Raw genomic sequence first — 19477 nt, forward strand, 5'->3', positions numbered from 1 at the left:
TAAAAAACAGCTCCTGTCAAGGAACCAGCACAGGGTGGTAGCAGCCCCTGTCCAGGGAGGGGGGGCTGAACTCCCGGACCTGGAGCAAACCGGAACTGAGCCAGGCTGCTGGCCAGCCTGCTAAAAAAATTACTTGCAGGAAGCGGGGTGGGGGAAAATGTGTGTAGTCTATAGCATTAACCTATATGTTTTTGCTTATTTGTTAATTGGTTAATTGACTACCCTCTTACATCTGAACAGCAATATGTTACCAGTCCTCATTCTGCTGTGTCTATGTAGGGGCCCTACATAGAAATGGTACATAAAGGTGGTTGGGAGGAGGAGAAACAGGCACAGAAGTGAAGTGCCCAAGATCACACAGCAGGTCAGTGGCAGAGTTAAGAGAAGGAACCAGGTCTCCCACATCCTAGTCCAGTGTCTTAAATACTGCACCACCCTGCTTCTAAACCTGAAAAGGGAATGGTGAAGAAAGTATAAATAACTATGCTTCACTAGCCCTGAATTGGATATTTAACTTTTTATTTTTCTGACAAAAAGCAATTAGCCTAGTGAAGGAATAAAATATTTTCAGTATATTTACATGTAATGTGGTACTTTTAATTAAATTCCCTTTATATGGATGATTGATTTGTATATTTCACAGCCCCTGCTTGGCCATTTCAAAATCACCTTCATTTATAATCTGCAAGTATCCCCTCCCCTTATCCCTTCCCCTGCTGAATAAAGAAAATAAAACAATGTATAATTTACACAAGAAAAATATTCAAGTTTAGAAGGATTTTTTGAGCACATGCAGCTTGCTAAATATGCAGGAAACAGGTGTTTTATTTAGTCTTTTACAGTCACTGCAAGAAAACCATGGCATAAACATTTAATAATCTAGGCAGGGAGATGGGGTAGGGGCGGGAGCGGGGAGAAGCAATCTGTGTCTTTAATTTTCTTTTCTGAAAGGGGAAAGTCTGCATAGCAATGACAGGATCACTTGTTCATGCCTTTAATGTGCGATCTGTTTTCTCCAGTGGAGGGCACTCAGTGTATCGCAAACTAGAACATTAGCACCAACAAGCTCCAGAGCATCATCACTCTCTGGAAAGCCTTCTGAATTAGACAAGAGCTGCCTCTCAGCACAGCTACAACACACTTTAAACCTGACCAGCTAAATGGAGAAAGCTACCCTGCATAGCTTTTAAACAGGGGTCGTCTTCCACAGCACAGGAGGCCTGTCTGCTTCGAGAACTGGAGCGTTGGAGGATGGATTGCTGTGTCTGGGAATGGCAAAAGGCAGCAGAATAAGGGATGCTAGGTACCCGGGAAGATTTTCTTATTCCTGCCAGAGAAGTTGGCTTACCTTCATGGTGTGCTATCGTTTTTACGTGCAGATTGCCAATTAATGCTCTCTCTTCTGTAAAGACTTCCACAATGGCACTGAGAGCTTAGGATCCCCCCCATCTGCTCTGCACCCCTGGTCCTGTCTTCCCCACCCCCATCCTTTTTCCCTCCCTACCTTCCCTCATCCCCCAAATTCTTGCTTATCCTCTCTGGGGAACTTTGTGTGGGTTACTGGCATGCACGCTGGACGGTGGTGATGTGACTGGCAGCTGTGCTGTGACATGATGGTTTAAGGAAAGGAGACCAAATTTAAAAAAAACACACACACACACAAAAGAAAGAGTGAAACAGAGGAGAAAACAGCTGGAGGAAGAAAAGGGGGATACATTTGTGGACGAGAAAAGGATGGGTAAGTGAACTTTTGTTCTATCTTTCTTAGTACAGTTGCAACGGTACCGTATATTTTTTAGTCGGATTATTAGCTGTTCAAGAGGGAGAACAATCTAAACAGCAGCAGTGCATTTCTTTGCTAGGTGACTCACTGTACTTGCTATTATATTTTTAGATCATGTTTCCCCCTTTCCTCCTGCAGTGTTTTTATATGTAATTAATTAAATGCATGCACTGAGTTAAGGACTGCAGAAAGTACATTCACAATCTATGCCACCCACCCACACAGCTCTACATACATAGATAAGTACATATATCTCCATGAGAGAGAGAATCATATAGGGTTTCTTCTGGGTTTATATTCCTATTAAACAAGCCTGTAGATCTGCTATACAGGTTGTCAGGAAGGATGTTTAACACTTTGCAGCTTGTGAGGAACATGTGTGGGGGGAGGATGCGGGGGGGGGGGGAGAGTGAAGGGCAATGGATTTTGTTGTATATGTGGTTTTGAAAAGCTTCACTCAGTATCTGAAAAGATATCCCTAATGTAGCTGCTAGATTTCCAGCAGTCATTTGCCAGTCTTATTTTTTCAAGTGTGACAGGTTTATCTCCCCCACCCCCACTCCGGTCTGTAATAGCCCAAACATATTTCTGTGCTGCTGTTGGCACATAAGCAATAGTGAAAGATCAGGATTTAAATTAAAAACCTAGCCATTAAAGTGAAAGGCAGAGACATATAGAGGCTTTTTGGATTAGGAATTCTTGCACTAATTGCCTCTTGGTTTAAAATTGGACCATAAGAGTAAATAACTGCAGCACAGGAGTGTGTGTGTGTGTGTGTGTGTGTGTGTGTGAGAGAGAGAGAGAGAGAGAGAGAGAGAGAGAGAGAGAGAGAGACGTGTTCACAAATAATAAAACTATTATTTATACAAGAGATAAATTCTCCTGATGACAGCAAGCAGCCTAATTGTGAGTAAGGTTACAATTCTGAAAAGAGCCAGTGGTCCCAAAATTATTACAGCCTTTGAGAAAGTGTGTGTGTGTGTGTTGGATTTTCTGATTCTCATGATTATTCACAGAATGTAGAAAATGTGACTGTGTTCACATAACAGCTTTAATACAGGATAACCAATCTGACATCTGAAATACCAAATATTAAAATCAGCACCAGTGAGGAAGGTTTTCAGATTCCAGTTCACTCTTTAAACTTTGTTGGTTTTGTTGCTCTTAAGTCAACAGTCATATAGAGGTGTGCATATATTTCCATACCGTGTATAAAATACAAACATTAATAGTTATATCTATAAAGAGTTATTAGCTAACGTGTGGATAAATATGCGTGCATCTATATTTTAATGATGGTCATTCTATTTTGAAATATGCATGTAATAAAACTCATCTTCATATCTGGTCTGGTACAAATGTTATATGATATAGATGCACATCTATGTTTGTGTTACATGTGTATGTATGGAAATGACAAGTACCTGAAATGCAATACCAGAAGTATTATTCAGAAAGCCATTTGGTAAAGCTCAACTCTGCTATTTCATTGTGCAATAAAGACATATTTTAAAGGGAAGGGACAAACTTTATTATACATAATCTGCCTGCTGTGGCTCTTATTTTATATTCATTATTGGAGAGTGGGCTAGGGAAGATTTACATGCAGTTGAGTTTATGAAGGACCATTGTACTTGTTGAACCACGAGAAGCTGTTTCTCATTTCCTTTTCCAAAAGTGCCATGAATTCGGCACAGTGACTTGACAAATATGGGTATTGCTAAAGCCTCAGTTCCTAACGATAAGGCTGTACTAGCTACGTAGAATGCTGATGTGCATGAGAACAAATGACGAGCAAATAGGCTCCCTGTCGTCCGAAGGGGTCATAAATAACACAAAAGTAATTGAATAATAAGAGTGTCGGGGGAATGGGGGTGAGGGAAGCTGGGATAGGCACTCAAAACCACAGACATTTATACAAACAATACTGCAGAAAAGGAGCGAAACAGGTTGTCTTCAAATCAACCATGCCACTAATGCCTTAGCAGAACCCCCATTGACATTAGTAATCTGTGGGTGATTTATTTTAATAGCTTTACAATGGACATTTGTCTTCTTTTTAATATTGTAGGTTTCCATTTAATTAAGCGGCTGAGAGGCATGAGTGTGGGGCTAGTGCTACTGCCGATGGTGCTGTTTCTTATGCTCGCAGGGGCTCAGAGAGCTTGCCCCAAGAACTGCAGATGTGATGGCAAAATTGTGTACTGTGAGTCACATGCGTTCAGAGACATCCCTCAGAATATTTCTGGAGGGTCTCAAGGCTTATCGCTACGGTACAACAGCATCCAAAAGCTTAAATCAAATCAGTTTGCAGGCCTGAACCAGCTCATATGGCTTTATCTTGACCATAATTACATCAGCTCCGTAGATGAGGATGCATTTCAGGGGATCCGTCGGCTGAAGGAATTAATTCTGAGCTCCAATAAAATCACCCATCTGCACAACAAAACCTTTCACCCAGTCCCCAATCTCCGCAATCTGGACCTGTCTTATAACAAGTTGCAGGTGTTGCAATCGGAGCAATTTAAGGGCCTTCGCAAACTCTTGATCCTGCATTTGCGCTCAAATTCATTGAAAACGGTGCCAATCAGAGTTTTCCAAGATTGCCGAAATCTCGATTTTCTGGATTTGGGATACAACCGCCTGCGGAGTTTATCCCGTAATGCTTTCGCTGGTCTCTTGAAGCTTACAGAACTCCACTTGGAGCACAATCAGTTCTCAAAGATCAACTTTGCCCATTTTCCACGCCTCTTCAACCTCCGCTCTATTTATCTGCAGTGGAATAGGATCCGGTCTATTAACCAAGGCTTAACGTGGACTTGGAGTTCCTTGCACAACTTGGATTTATCGGGGAATGACATCACTGGGATAGAACCGGGGACCTTCAAATGCCTGCCCAACTTGCAAAAGCTGAACTTGGATTCCAACAAACTCACCAACATCTCTCAGGAGACCGTCAATGCGTGGATCTCACTAATATCCATCACTCTGTCTGGAAACATGTGGGAATGTACTCGGAGCATTTGCCCTCTTGTTACTTGGCTTAAGAATTTCAAGGGCAATAAAGAAAGCACTATGATATGTGCGGGCCCTAAGCAAATCCAGGGCGAAAAGGTGACTGATGCTGTGGAAACATATAATATCTGTGCCGAAATCCAGGTTGTGGTCACTGAAAGAGCATACCAGCCCCCTAAAACTCCCCAGAGACCTCTCTTTATCCCCAAACCTACTATTTCTAAACTGGAAAGCAATCAAATGACCTCTGTGATGCCCAGTCCTTCTCCAGACTTACCAACCCCTGGAGCAGAACCAGAGTATGAACATGTTTCCTTTCATAAAATTATTGCTGGGAGCGTCGCCCTGTTTCTTTCTGTGGCTATGATTCTGTTGGTTATCTATGTGTCGTGGAAACGCTACCCAGCCAGCATGAAACAACTGCAACAACACTCTCTTATGAAGAGGCGCAGGAAAAAGGCCAGAGAGTCTGAAAGGCAAATGAACTCCCCTTTACAGGAGTATTACGTGGACTACAAGCCGACAAACTCTGAGACCATGGATGTATCAGTTAATGGATCTGGGCCCTGCACATTTACCATCTCTGGCTCCAGGGAATGTGAGGTATGAACCATGATCCTCCTAAAACCATTTCAGCTGCTGAGAAGGAGAGGTAAATGTTTGAAGCTCTTTAGGTGTATCTAATCACTAGAAAGATTAATGAGCCTTTTTTGCTTTTGGGTTTGCTCAGTGTGAAAGGTCATTTAATTAAATTACAACATCAGGGAAGTGACAGTGGCTATTTTCAACAGTTTTAACTTGAAAGAAGTTTATTCAAAGAGGAGATGAAGTTGGAATAAATAACCGTGTTAAAGGCATTTGAGGCCTGATTCTGCTCTTGCATGTGCCCCTTTTACGCTAGTATTACTCTATAGGCTTTACGGAGTCACTACTAATTAGGTGTAAATGGGAGGGGATTAAGATCGTTGCTATTTAAAAGAGTACAGATAGAAGAGTAGTATTAAAGTGTTTATACCAGGATTTATATCAGATCACATCACATTTGACCCATTTGAAAATGGAGTCATTAAAAATGATGCTGATCCCAACATTTCCACATTTGGAAAACTTGATCCCAACATTTCCACATTTGGAAAACTTGATCCCAACATTTCCACATTTGGGACCATGGTAGTTAAGCACTGCTTAAGGGGTTGGTTGAATAAGGATGGATTTAAGTCTTTGTTTATGTGCTTTGCTGAGCTGAGGTCTTGAAGGCCCAAGTCATAAGATACATTTGCAAGTGCCTGATATTTTTGCTGTAAACTTTGAGCTGGTGGGCGATGGTCCAATGTGGCATAGAGCAGATACGCCTCACTTGTGACCAAGAGGGTGGTGTTCTTTTATGCCAGATATCAGTTTGGTTCTGAGCGTATAGAAGATACAGTCAGGAACTGTTATCATTGTCTGCATCCCAAAATCCTTAAACTTTGTCAGCTTAATGTTGAGCAGTCACAGAGACTTTCTGTAGTTAATAGAACATGGATAATAAAAAGGGGAAGGGTGCTTTTGATCACCACTGCTCATTTATACATGGTAAAAAGGCTTTATGTGGTTACATTTTAACAGTGTCTCCTATTAGCAACTTACTTGGTGTTATGTGCTCTTTCTTGGTACTAAAGCAATGGTGGATCATGTCTGTGGAGACTCAGCCAGAAAACTTGAGGTGTGTATTGTGCCTGGTTCACATCCTTCTTCCTCCCACTTATACGGATGGGTCAGGAGTTTAGCCAGTCTCTTTGTCAACCAGACCTGTATAAATATTAAGGTTGGGTAATTTTAAAAGTGGTTCTGGTGAGCAACTGGAAACACTTTCCAAGGGCCTGTTCTTTAGAGGCAAGTTATTCAGTACTTTCTGAAAATCAGGCTCTTTTAAGGTGTCTCAGTTTGGGCACTCACCACTTTTGCTTTTGGCTTAGGAGGCTGATGAGGAAAAGTGAAAGGCTGTGATTAGTGGTTATTTTTCTTAGCACGACATCCCCGTTGATAATGAATGTCCTGTTATATCCATCATTGCCATCAAAAGTAATTGAGAAAGAAAGATGCAAATTCTGCTCTCAGCAACACCAATGGAAAACAACCGGACTTGATAGAATTATACTGGTTTGGACTGGGGTCTGTTCTCTCAAAGGTTTTATACCAGTGTAGTTTATTTAACTTCAGTGACACTCCTTTTTATTTATACCAGAGTAACTCAGGAGAATTAGGTCCCTTTAAGGCCTGATTCAAAGCCCCCTGAAATCAAAGAAATTACTACAATGGCTTTAGTGCACAGAAGATCCTACATGTTTGAAGTCATTTTAGGTTTAAAAATAGACTATACTGGTATGTGTTCATGGCATCCAAATGGAAAGTTATAGGTCTCTGGGCAATTAAGGGAGGGAATTTCAGGGCCAGATTTGACAAATTCTACATGCTGACTTGTACCCTAATACAGTGTTTCTCAACCTTTTTTTTATAAAGTACCCCTTTAAAAAAACAAGTACCCCCAATACCTACAGTTTTCAGAGCACAATTTTTTTTCCAACCATTGCGACATATTTGTTTAAACAACTTATCATAGCCCGGTGGGTGATGAAATTTTTGGGTGTAAAAAGTAGAAAAGTTATAAAGTGCTGTAAAACTTAAACAAAAATTCAGTTTTCTCCAAATTTCAGTTGTATTGACGTACCCCCCCCCCCCCCAGACTTCTCTCGAGACCCCTCAAGGTACTTGTACCACTGGTTGAGAAACACTGCACTAGTGAGAAATTAAAGGCCAAGAGGATATCAGGCCACTGTGAGCTTGCAATACATTGTTTTAATATGTTTGCAATTGATTGCTTTGCAAAGAAAAATAATTGAAGCAAGATTTCCAATGTTTGTTATAAAAGATGGTAAATGCAACATAACTTTGACAACAAGTTGTCAAATCTTATGCTGCAGTTAGAAGGCTTTGATAACGGAATACTGATGTGTTCACAGTCGAGCTATAGACATTCAGATACATATAAACAGTGATGAGATTTAATACAAATGTATGTAATTGGAACATTTGCACCCTCTTTAAATGCACTCTCACAGAGTGATCTAGATTTTCAGCTGCTGTAGCTCAGGGGAGCACCTCGGCCTGCTGTAGAAATACGTACATTTTCATCAGCTGAGAATCCAGCCCTGTCATTCCTGAAAATCACTTGTGTGTTTTAGATACTGGAGAAATGTTCTGACTCCTAAATGTGTGCACTGGAGAAATGTAGATTTATTGGGTCACATCCAGGGTCTGACCTATAGTTTTCCCCTTGGAGATAAGCATTCATAAAGGTCCTCCTTTATGATCTTCAGGCTACATTCTGCTGTTACACCATTGCAAGTCTGGGATTACCAATTCTGATTTGAACCTATATTAGTTAAAGCAGAATTTGACTCTCTATATCAAGGACTATTTAAGTGGAAGATAGGGGATATGAGGCCAAGAAGGAAAATGTTAACCAGCTTTAACTAGTGTTTCCTGCTTAGCTGGATGAGTGATATTTTTGTTGTCACTAACTAAGCAGTCTTGAAGAACGTTGAAGAGGTAAATGGCAGAGGAAAATCAAAATATAGACCATACATTAAGGTTAGAGGCATGATAGAAATCACATAGTCCTGCATTTTGAATTGGTAGAGGAACTGTCTACAGACCAGACCCTCGCTGATGTAAATTGTTGTGGTTCCATTTGACTTCAGTGGAATGAGGCTGAAAATCTTGCCTTACATTCATGTTATTTCATCCATTCCAAAGTAAGGACCTCAGATAATCACATGAGTCGTGGTCTTCCAAAGACATTAATAACCTTTGTTCATGTGAACCATCCTATTCTTCATTTCTCCTTAAAACTCACCTGTGCTGTGATCCCAATAAGACACTAGACAAGGGCTGGGCAACTGGTGTGTGCCAGCCACTGCTTTTCATGCCAATCACATCCCTCTCTCTGTTTCTTAAGTCTCTTCTTGTAGCTAACGTTTCTCTTCTGATACTTGGCCTGTAAGTTGTTTGGGGACAGAGGCTGCCTGTTCACTGTTGCCTGTGTAACACTCACACTATGGAGTACCAGTCCAATATTAAGTAAGAATTTGCTTCATTGGTTCTACCCATGTGAGTAAAGTTAAGCATGTGCGTATTTGCAAGGCTCAGGCTATAGATTGTGTATTTTGTGGGCCTGATAATCAGCTGGTGTTAAAGCAGTGAAGTGACACTGAAATCCATGGAGGCATTTCAGTTCGCAGCTGTTGTGAATCTGGCCCTGTATTTGCACGACAGTTTAGTGAACATGAGCGTTTTTAGCACAGAAGATTCAGGAAGACATTAAAACACCTGATCACTGAAGACACATGCAGCATCCATAAGCCCCCACTGAAATACTATCCTCGGCTTGGATTTAACATTCTTCGTCTCCATAGCTACCAGGTGCCACTTGTAAAAGGGTAGATATACACCACGCAGCACTTACAAATTGGAAATAAAAACCGTAGTATCTTAAGCAGTACAAGGTTTCATAATAGGGGGCGGAGAAGGGAGTGGAATATAGTATTAATAATTAAATACTCAGGCAGAAAGAATTCTGAAAGGACTCTTATTTTGTAAGAGAGAGCCATAACTCTCAGGGCCGTCATTTCCCACAGGTCTGACTGGCTCATTCGTGGTGCCCAAGCTCAGCTTTCACAAAGAATAAAGATTTAGAGGAAAAAGAAGGTCAGGTGCTCATAATAAAGCGCCAGTATTTTAAGGACACATTGAAGTTGCTCAACTTCTTTATTGATTTTACTGTTTTTTTTCCTTTAAATCTTTGTCAGACTCCAAAAATCCTTAGATGTAAAAGCAACCATCTTCTCACTTGAAAAATGTGTGTTCTGCAGGAAGGGAACGATGAATTAACTATCTCATTGCATTACAATCTGGGGAGTGTGCTGGCATGTTCTAACAATGGGAGTTATTGGGTGATGTCCATGCCTGGGGTACGGCTGTATAGGCTTAGTAGGGTCACCCGTTGTTTTAGCTGAACAATACCATGACTAGACATGCCCACTAAGCTACACAGGTAGCTTCCGTGTTTGCTCACACATAACATGTACTGAAACGATGCACCTAGGTCCTCATTTAGGTCCTGATGTAGCAGAGCAACAAATCAAGTCAGTCAAGCCAGTGATTCCAGCAGAACTATTCACATGCTTAAAACAGGGTGTTCCACAGTGTCCTAGAGAATTAGCGCCAGATGCTGCAAACGGGGGAGTAATTAACAAGGTCACATTTTCAAAATGGGCTTTTTTATGTGAAACAAGGAGAATTACCTCTCATTTTACAGACGCAGAGCCAGATTCATACCCATTGTAAATGGCTGCAACCCCACTGGGATCGATGGTCGACAGTGTTTTATGCAGTTGTCTGGCAAGGCTTCTGATTTTGGTTCATACCATCCTGTTTGCAGGCTGCAGCGAGCTTCTTTGGGCATTTGCTTTGTTTGCCCGAGCGTGAACATACTCTCTCATTTGTACACTACTGTTTGCATCTTGACAGTGAAAAGGCAACTGTATCAGCCCAATTATATTATGCTACACATAACACGTACCATACAGATATACATTGACATGGGAAGCAAAAGAAAAGCAAACAAACAAACCTATTTCTAGTGAATGTTTCCTTACCTACTGCTCCTCACCCTTTGGCAGATATTTAACACAAGGCCTCTGCACCAGGTAGGTTGCATTTTAGTCCTGGAAATAGGCCTTTTGTTGGAACATAAGTGATGTATACAGGACTTCTGTGGAGAAATAAGTTCCTGGAAGATAGGTCTATCAATTGCTATTGAGAAGGGTTGGTTATTCTAACCTCTGTTTGCCAGAAGCTGGAAATGAGTGATAGGGAATGGATTATTTGATGATTCCCTGTTCTGTTTATTTCCTCTAGAGCAGTCAGCATTAGCCCCTGTCAGAAGACAGATAGATATATCTTCACTTGCTGCTCCAGAGATCAATCTTCTGGTATTTGATTTAGAGGGTCTAGTAAAGACCTGCTAAATCAAACGCTGAGGGTAGCTCTAGTCAGCACTGGTCATCTTTGCAGTCATGAGCAGTAAGGGAAGCCAATGGGAACGTTCGCTTCCATTGGCCTCCCTCTGTGAAAATTGCACCAAGTTCAGCTTAAGGTGAATGTATTTTATGTAGCTGCAGTTGCATACTTTAATCTGACTTTCTAGGTCCAGTGTACACCTGGCCTTTGGTTTCAACCAGTATAGTCGTACTTAACCATTAATAACCGGCTGCTGTTGTGAAGACCAGGACTTTAATAGGGTTAAAAAAGTACTAGCTAATTTCATGGGGGTCAGGTCCATCAATACTTATTACTATTAGTCAGAATGAGTAGGAATGGTGTTCCTAACCTCTGTTTGTCAGAGGGTAAAAATGGATGACAGGAGAGGGATCACTTGACGATTCCCTGTTCTGTTCACTCCCTCTGGGGTACCTGGTACTGGTCACTGTTGGAAGACAGGACACTGGGCTAGATGGACCTTTGGTTTGACCCAGTATGGCTGTTATGTTTTTATGTTCTTAACTTAGTTTTGGCCAGTAAAAACCTCTGTAAAAACTAAAGAACCTTATTTTTAAAGATAACTTTAAGTTCTAATGTAAAAATAGCTTCATCACGTCTGTTCCCCTGTGAGAGAGGCTTAGCTGCTCTTTTTTTTATAACAAATCAAGACCATACGGCTTTTGACTCCTGTTATCTGCATTAGCTTTGCATGGCTATAACTCAGTTAACTTGAGTCTCTTCATTCTTGTGCAGGTAGATACATTATTATACCCCATTCTTCTTCCTAATGTACCTGCAACATGTGTCATGTGACCAGGATTCATCGCCAAATTTGGCTCACTGGTTGGATCATTAGCTTCCCTGACCCAGGCCAGGCACTGATGGGGAGAGTGACAAGAACGCTGATCCGTGTCCCTCCTTATCCCATTGAAGGCACATAAGACTACTTAAGTGTCACTAGGGGTGTGTCTAGACTATAGGGTTTTGTCGACAAAAGTGGACTGTTGTCAACAAAACTGTACCTGCGTCTACACTGCCGCTGAGTTCTGTCAACATAACATCAACAGAACTCAGCAGTTTTGTCGACGGCTGTAAACCTCATTCTATGAGGGATAACGCCTTTTGTCGACAGAGTTCTGTCGACAGAAGGAGTTATTGCATCTACACTGTCCTTTGCATCTATACTGTCATGTCGACAAAGCGGCTTGCTTTGTCAACAGAATTGGATGTAGTCTAGATGCTCTTTGTCGACAGAAGCTTTGTCGATAGTATCTGTCGACAAAACTCCTGTCAACAAAAGCCTGTAGTCTAGACGTACCCCTGGGAATAATTTGAAGATCCGGGGGTCAGCTGGTAGTAAGGAAAGGCTTCATATGGCCTGCGAACATATGGTGATGTCAAGAAGGTAAGAAACCAACTTGACTTGTGAACCTCAGGGCAGGTTTGCCAGGCCGCAGTTATATATATTTTCATTGTTAACTGAGCGGTTGATGTGAAAAATGTTGAGACATAATTAACTTTGAAACATAATTAACTTGGAGCCCCACAATGTCACTTTTACAAATTCTTTTTTGCAGTCTAACCACATTTCATCAGCTGACAAACAAGCCCAACTGTTCAGGTAGAACAGCATCTTATGCCTTATGCTCTTGTGCTTTTCACTGGAGTGAAAGCCAAAGCTTGTCATTCTCAATGATACATACTAAATCAGTCACATGAAATAATACTCATTAAGCATTTCACTCCCTCCCTTACCATTGGATAGATTCGCTAAAGGTATGTGCACCAGTTGAGATACTGTGAGCCTGTGCCTTTTAAGCCTAATTCAAAAGGAAATATTGACATACTAGTGACATTTATTATTTATTTATTTAAGTACTAACAGGGTTTTATATAAGAGACACATATTAAAACATGTTAGCCCTAAGGCTCTGTTACAGTCTAAGGTTGTAATTCTGCAAAGATTTCAATGTGCACTTAACTTGGCAGCAGTGAGATCGATCTTATACATCATGGTAAGTATGTGTCCTCACCGGATCATGGCATAAAAACAGAGAGAAAATGGAACGCTATTGGCAAACCCCAAGGAGACCATGACTTGTAGGATTTTAAACAGTTGTTGCTCTTCATACTTGTTTACTTCTTGTGGAGTGAATCTACTGCCAAGAGAATAATGGCTTGGGGAAATAGGATAAGAAATGTATTTCATACCTCCGAGAAGCAATGCAGCTCTGTCTGGTGTCCTTGGGCAGACTCCTCTCTGCCACTGGCTAGCAAACTGTAGACGTCATTCAGCAGAGAAATAGTTTCTCAGTGGTGATTCTCTGGTAAGGAGACCAAGGCACTTTATATGGGGCCTATTAGCATAGTATATGAGCACTTCATGATAGTCAATCTCCCAACACACCTGCGTGGGAGGGCAGTGCTATTCTTCCCATTTTACAGAAGGGCAACTGAGCCACACAGTGACTTGCCCAGGGTCCCACAGGAAGCCTGTGATGGAGCAAGAAATTTGAATCCTGGTCTCCCAAGTCTCATGGTTGTACCCTAACCACTGGACAACCCTTCCTGTTAAACCATGTTACCAATAGACATAGACTTTAAGGTCAGAAGGGACCATTATGATCATCTAGTCTGACCCTCTGCACAGTGCAGGCCACAGAATCTCACCCACCCCCTCCTAGAATAATCCTCTCACCTATATCTGGTTACATCTGTTAAGCTCTTGCAAGAGGTTGATAATTAAATAACATGCCTCTCTCAAAGTGCCTTTAGAGTTCAAATCTCAGCTGTGCATGTTTGTGATAATTTTCTATCAACCAATAGATATCTGTAAATCTTAACCTCTATGAGTTACAGGCAAGAGTTACACAGTATAAATACATGATCAGGCCTCTGTATTATAGATACATATTTTGACATGAGAAATCCTCGTGTGCTTTGTTTATAGCACCATTGACTTCCTGGTACTTGGTCATTTCAAGCCAGGTATTTTAGGACTGAACACAGATGGGTTGCAGCGGTAAACATTTTAGACACTAATCAGCTTTTATCACATCTGCCTGTGCTGCAGCCAAATAAGTGAGATTGCTTGTGGCCCTCCCTGTGTATACAAAAAAGCAAAATGGATCAATTCCCAGTGAATTCCATGAAGCTCCGGCCACTTTACCTAGCAACGGGGGTACAGCTGTCACTGGGGCAGGAAGACCGGGGAAGTGGGAGGGGGCAGGGGAATATGGGGGAGGGCTCTGTAATGAATTAGTTTTGCCATGTGCCATTAAGCTGCAATGGGAGAATGCAGAGAAGTGGAACACTCTACTTGGTGGAGATATCAGCCGTACTCCTGCTAGGCTGTCTCTGTGAGAGGCACTGCAGATGCAAATCCAAGCTGAGGGGAGAAAGGAAAGGCCAGGGGATAATGATGATCTATAATCAGCCGCTCTCCACAGTGTATTCTGTCTGCAATAAATCCCTGCCATTGTTTACATGAGAGACAAGATAGGAGAGGGAGAATCTTTTCTTGGATCAGCTTTTGTTGGTGAGAGCAAGAAGCGTTTGAATCACCCAGGGCTCTTTTTCAGGTGATGCTTTAGATTGTGGAGCCCAGCAGTTCTCCACCAGGGGCCGAGGGCTCCCAGAGAGTGCCACAAGCAAGTTTCAGCAGGTCTCTCAAAAGAAGCTGGAGAGCAGGACACACTGGAGGCCCAGGGCTGAAAGCCAAATCCCAAGTAACTTAGCTTAATGGGGGCCCCAGTGGTGTGGGGCCCTGGGCAGCTGACCTGCTTGCTACCCCCTAACACTGACCCTGGCTTTTAATCTATTGAAAACACAGAAAAAGTGTTGTTGTGGCCACAGGTAGGACATGGAATTTTATAGATTGTGTGTGTGGGGGGGGGGGGGGGCAGTGGGGCTGACAGCCTCATGGGGCCTCTGAGCAAGGTGGGGAGGAGGGGCTGCTCCAGGACTACAGGAGGGCGGGGCCTCAGTCAGAAAAGGCGGGGCAGAGGCTAGCCATCCCTCAGCACCTCCCCGAGAGCGCTGCACCTCCCCCAGTCAGCTCTCAGTGCTGCCCGGACACCGTTATGTGGGCAGCTGCTTAAAGGGCCTGAGGCTGTCACCACTACTGCAGTACTGGCAGCTGTGCCTGGGAACTCTGGGCCCTTTGGTATCTCCGGGTCTCAGAGCAGTCGCCTCCCCCTATCGGCAGGCCTAGAGGGGGCCTCTCAGAAAGAAAAAGGTTGTGATCCCTTGGCAAGCTGAAATGTCATTGGTAGGGCACTGGAAGTTAGAATGCACTAAATCCTCTCTAAAAGAGGACACCAAATGAAATTAATGGGTAGCAGGTTTAAAACTAATAAAAGAAAGTTCTTCTTCACACAGCGTGTAGTCAACCTGTGGAACTCCTTGCCAGAGGAGGCTGTGAAGGCTAGGACTATAACAGAGTTTAAAGAGAAGCTAGATAATTTCATGGAGGTTAGGTCCATAAAAGGCTATTAGCCAGGGGATAAAATGGTGTCCTTGGCCTCTGTTTGTCAGAGGCTGGAGAGAGATGGCAGGAGACAAATCGCTTGATCATTGTCTTCTGTCCACCCTCTCTGGGGCACCTGGTGCTGGCCACTGTCGGCAGACAGGATACTGGGCTAAAGGACCTTTGGTCTGACCCAGTACGGCCGTTCTTATATTCTTATGTTCTTATGTTCTAAGCTTTGTGATTTAAGCCCATAGCACTGATGGTAACATGGCTTCACCCACACAGTGAACAGCACCATCTGAACTTGTTGAAAGGGGAAAACACACTGTGACTGGATGAGGGGGGATGTTTTCTAAGCACTGGGCTTATGTGGCTTTATTGGAACAAGGTAAATTAAAAGAAAAAAAATCAGTGTTAACGTGACAGCTACAGATATTGAAGTCCCGGGGAATAATGAGGACTAAATCTATATTTGCCATGTTGAAAGTCTCAGCACCGAGATCAAGGACCCGTGTCCAGGAAGTCGGAACTGCCTGTGGCAGGTGACACTCTAAGTCAGGCAAGAGGCATATTGGCAAGATTTGTGTGTGGGCTCTTGAACTAGTTATTCCTCATTTTATATCCATTCGGTGGCTATGAAATACCCACTTTTTATAGAGGACTTTCTATTTGTCACTGTCAAAGCACTTCAGGTGAATAGTGTTATCCCTGTTCTACAGAAAGCAAAACAGGGGCCCAGAAGGGATCCCATGTGCTGCCGGGTACAGAGCAGGCTAGAGGCAGAACTAGGAATTAAGCGCAGGGCTCTTCTGTTACAGATCAGAGCCCTGTCTACCTCTAGTTTCAATGCCTGCCTGCTTGGCTTCTTTCACTGATTTGGGGCTCGATTATAAAGTAAGGTATTTCTAAATTACAATATTTCTTTGATCATACAAAAGAGACAAACCCCTTTCAGTTAAATAGCCCTGGAATATATTACATTTTCCTATCTGAGATAGTTCTAGACCAAAACCTCTATATTTAACTGTTCCCAAACTAGGCCGTGTCCAGACTCAGGGTTTTTTTCGGGAAAAGTAGCCTTTTCCCGAAAAAACTTCCCCTGCATCCAGACTCAGGCCGCGTTCTTTCGAAATTATTTCGAAAGAACGCGGCTTTTCTTTCGATGGCGGTAAACCTCGTTTCACGAGGAAGAACGCCTTCCTTCGAAAGTTCCTCTTTCGAAGGAAGGCGTTCTTCAATGTAAAGAGGCCGTCTTTGAAAGAGAGCATCCAGACTCGCTGGGTGCTCTCTTTCGAAAAAGCGGATTTCCTCTATCGAAAGAAGCCTGCAGTCTAGACATAGCCCTAGGGAGAGCAGGTCAGGTAGAAGCAAGAACTCAGGTTGGGGGCATTTTACTCTTGGATCTGCCATATGTCACTTCTTGTGTGTGCTTTGGTTTCCCCTCCCACCCTTTGTTTTATCTGTGAACACTCTGAACTTATTTCTACAGCACCTAAAATAATCTCTGAACTCTCCCCACACACACACTTTTGTTGGAGCCTTTCGGCAGATAGCAATCATTATCCAGAGATGACGACATCAGACTACCAACTGCCATCATCAAAGGGTGTGTCCACACTGCATTTGGACATCCGTGGCTGGACTGTGCCCACTAACTTGGGCTATAAGGCTGTTTAATTGCAGCATAGACCTTTGGGCTCCGACCTTCCTATCTGTCTGACCAAGCCTCAACCCAAGCCCAAATGTCTCTGCTGATATTACACAGCCCCTTAGGCTGAGCGCTATGACCATGGCCCAGCCGCAGATTTTTAACTGCAGTGTAGACATAACCGAAAATTCTTGGCCTCATCTACAAGCCCTGTGCAGCTCTGCCAGGCCTGTATTGTGATTTAGCCATTTACATCCTCAGCCTCGACCCTTTCTGTGATGCCAGTCAAGCTTATCACATCCCTGTATCCACCCCTGAACCAGCGCCATGCACATTTTAACCTGCACCGAGCCTCTGTGAGCTGCAGAGGAGAGGTTGAGGCCCTTTGGTTCACCGAAACCTCCATTCATTTTCAACATCTATGTGTACAATTGTGGACAGCTGCCCGGAACCTCAGCTGAATTTCTCTCTCAGATGGTATGGAAGCCATTGGAAAACGAATGCCTAAGCAGCAGAAATTAAGCAAGAAAGCTTTGAAAAGCTGACCTGTCTCATACTTATCTCATTGCTTCTCCGAAGATCAAAGTGTATGGGTAGGAACAACCTGCTCATTTTGACTCAACAGCCTGCTTTTATTTCACACTACCATCTGCTGTAAAGAGATAATGACTAGTTTTAAGTCATGCTTCAAGGCAAAAGGCACAGAGGGGGAAAAAGTTAAGTGTTACATTTCATCCTCTAGTCCCCCCTGCTGAAAAAAAAAAGAAAAGAAATTGGCAAGATGCTTCCTGATTCAGTATGGCAGTGGTCCCCAACCTTTTGGGGCTGCCGGGACCCCGGGGGCGGGGCCACTCACACGCTGCGCGTCCGGGACCGGCACCACACATGTGCTGCGCGCCGGGGGTGGTGCCGGTCCAGATCATGTGGTGGGTGCATATAAATGCCCCGGAGGGCGCCATGGTGCCCGTGAGCACTGCGTTGGGTACCACTGCAATATGGTGTAGCTTCCCCACCTCCAGGTGCACCATCTCTGAATTCTGAGCTGCAGTCGAACCCTATTAGTCCAATCACCCTCAATAATAATTATGCTTATTTAAGTCATGGCTAACTAATATGAGATCCCACCCCTCCCCCACCCCAATTCCCTTATTTATCTGAGTGCTTTCAACATGAAATATAGGGTTGAACTTTGAGAATATGGGTATTGACTGTGGTCATCCTTAAAATAAACAAACCATAGCTTTTCAATTGTCTGACAGATGGATCGATCCTTCATTACAAAGGTTTGCTGGGTAAGATTGTATGGCCTATATTATGCAGGAAATGGAACTAGATTATCATGGTAGAAAGAAAGAAAGAAAGAAAGAAAGAAAGAAAGAAAGAAAGAAAGAAAGAAAGAAAGAAAGAAAGAAAGAAAGAAAGAAAGCTTTCTTTCTTTTCTTACTATAGTATCTAAGGGCTTCCTAAGGATTTAAAGATGGAAATTCAAATAACTATCTTTCTTCCTTGACAGTTTGTAAGATAAATAGTTTGATTTGTTTGTAGTGATTTTTTATTCTTTGTATGTATATATCCATGTAAATAAGATTTCTCTGTATGGCTATGTCTAGACTGCAAGCCTCTTTCGAAAAAGAGCATCTAGACTGCAAGTGGAACTTTCGAAAAAGCAAGCTGCTTTTTCGAAAGGCAGTCTGGACGCTCTCTTTTGAAAAACTCCTGTTTGCATTCAAGAACGCCTTTTTTCGAAAGAGCACTTTCGAAAAAAGGCGTTCTTCCTCGTAAAATGAGGTTTACCACCGTGCCCTCTGTCCCCTCATGCCCGGACCCCACGCCCCCACCCTGCTCCTGCATTGCCCCCCGCTGAGACCCTGCATCTCCAACCCACTCCTGCACCCTGCCCCGTGGCCAGACACTACTCCCAGCCTGCTCCTGCACCTTACCTCCAACCCTGACCTTGTACTCCGACCCCCTCCTGTGCACCACCTTCCACCCAGATCCTGTACCCCAACCCTATCCTATTCACTGTCCTTCACACTACACCCCTCATTTATGTCCCCACCTCAGAGCCTAGGGGCGTCCATAAAATCCACTAACCCTGAAATCCCAGAAGCATAAATCTCACCCATAAGAAGCCCTAAACCTCAGTCCTCCCTGTTGCTCCCCCTCACTCCAAGGGGCTGGATGGCCAGAGGAGGGAAATGTCTCAGTTGGGGGCCACATCAGTAAGGGGGGGGGTAGAGAGTTTTTTCACTTCTCACTTGTGTGGTCCCCAACTGATTTTTCTGTGGGTCAGTGGTCCCCAATCCAAAACTAGTTCCCCACCCCTGCCATAAGTAAAGAAAACATTGAAACCTTTTGTGTGGGACATAAATTAATATTTTATGTTCATTAAAATGAAGTTTGATAAACTAATATGAGACAGTTAAAGTGCTTAATCTGTTTAATAATTAATATTTCCTTTCTTACTGGTTAAATT

General features: G+C 43.0%; 1 protein-coding gene across 2 annotated transcripts in view; it reads left to right on the forward strand.

The window, feature by feature from the left end:
* Positions 1-1057: 1057 nt before the first annotated feature.
* The window catches only part of LRRTM4 (leucine rich repeat transmembrane neuronal 4), a 492210-nt gene continuing 473790 nt past the window's right edge, over positions 1058-19477 (forward strand). Inside the window, exons 1-2 of one of the 2 annotated variants that reach the window (XM_006114176.4) lie at positions 1058-1738; positions 3855-5401. In XM_006114176.4, coding sequence (XP_006114238.1) covers positions 1735-1738; positions 3855-5401 — 1551 coding nt within the window. In that variant the 5' untranslated portion in view covers positions 1058-1734. Of the gene's footprint in view, positions 1739-3854; positions 5451-19477 lie in introns of both variants that reach the window. The other variant, XM_014569058.3, reaches the window with a different exon arrangement.

The sequence above is a fragment of the Pelodiscus sinensis genome, chromosome 28 (assembly GCF_049634645.1).
Source record: "Pelodiscus sinensis isolate JC-2024 chromosome 28, ASM4963464v1, whole genome shotgun sequence".
In the NCBI taxonomy this organism is placed as follows: domain Eukaryota; kingdom Metazoa; phylum Chordata; order Testudines; family Trionychidae; genus Pelodiscus; species Pelodiscus sinensis.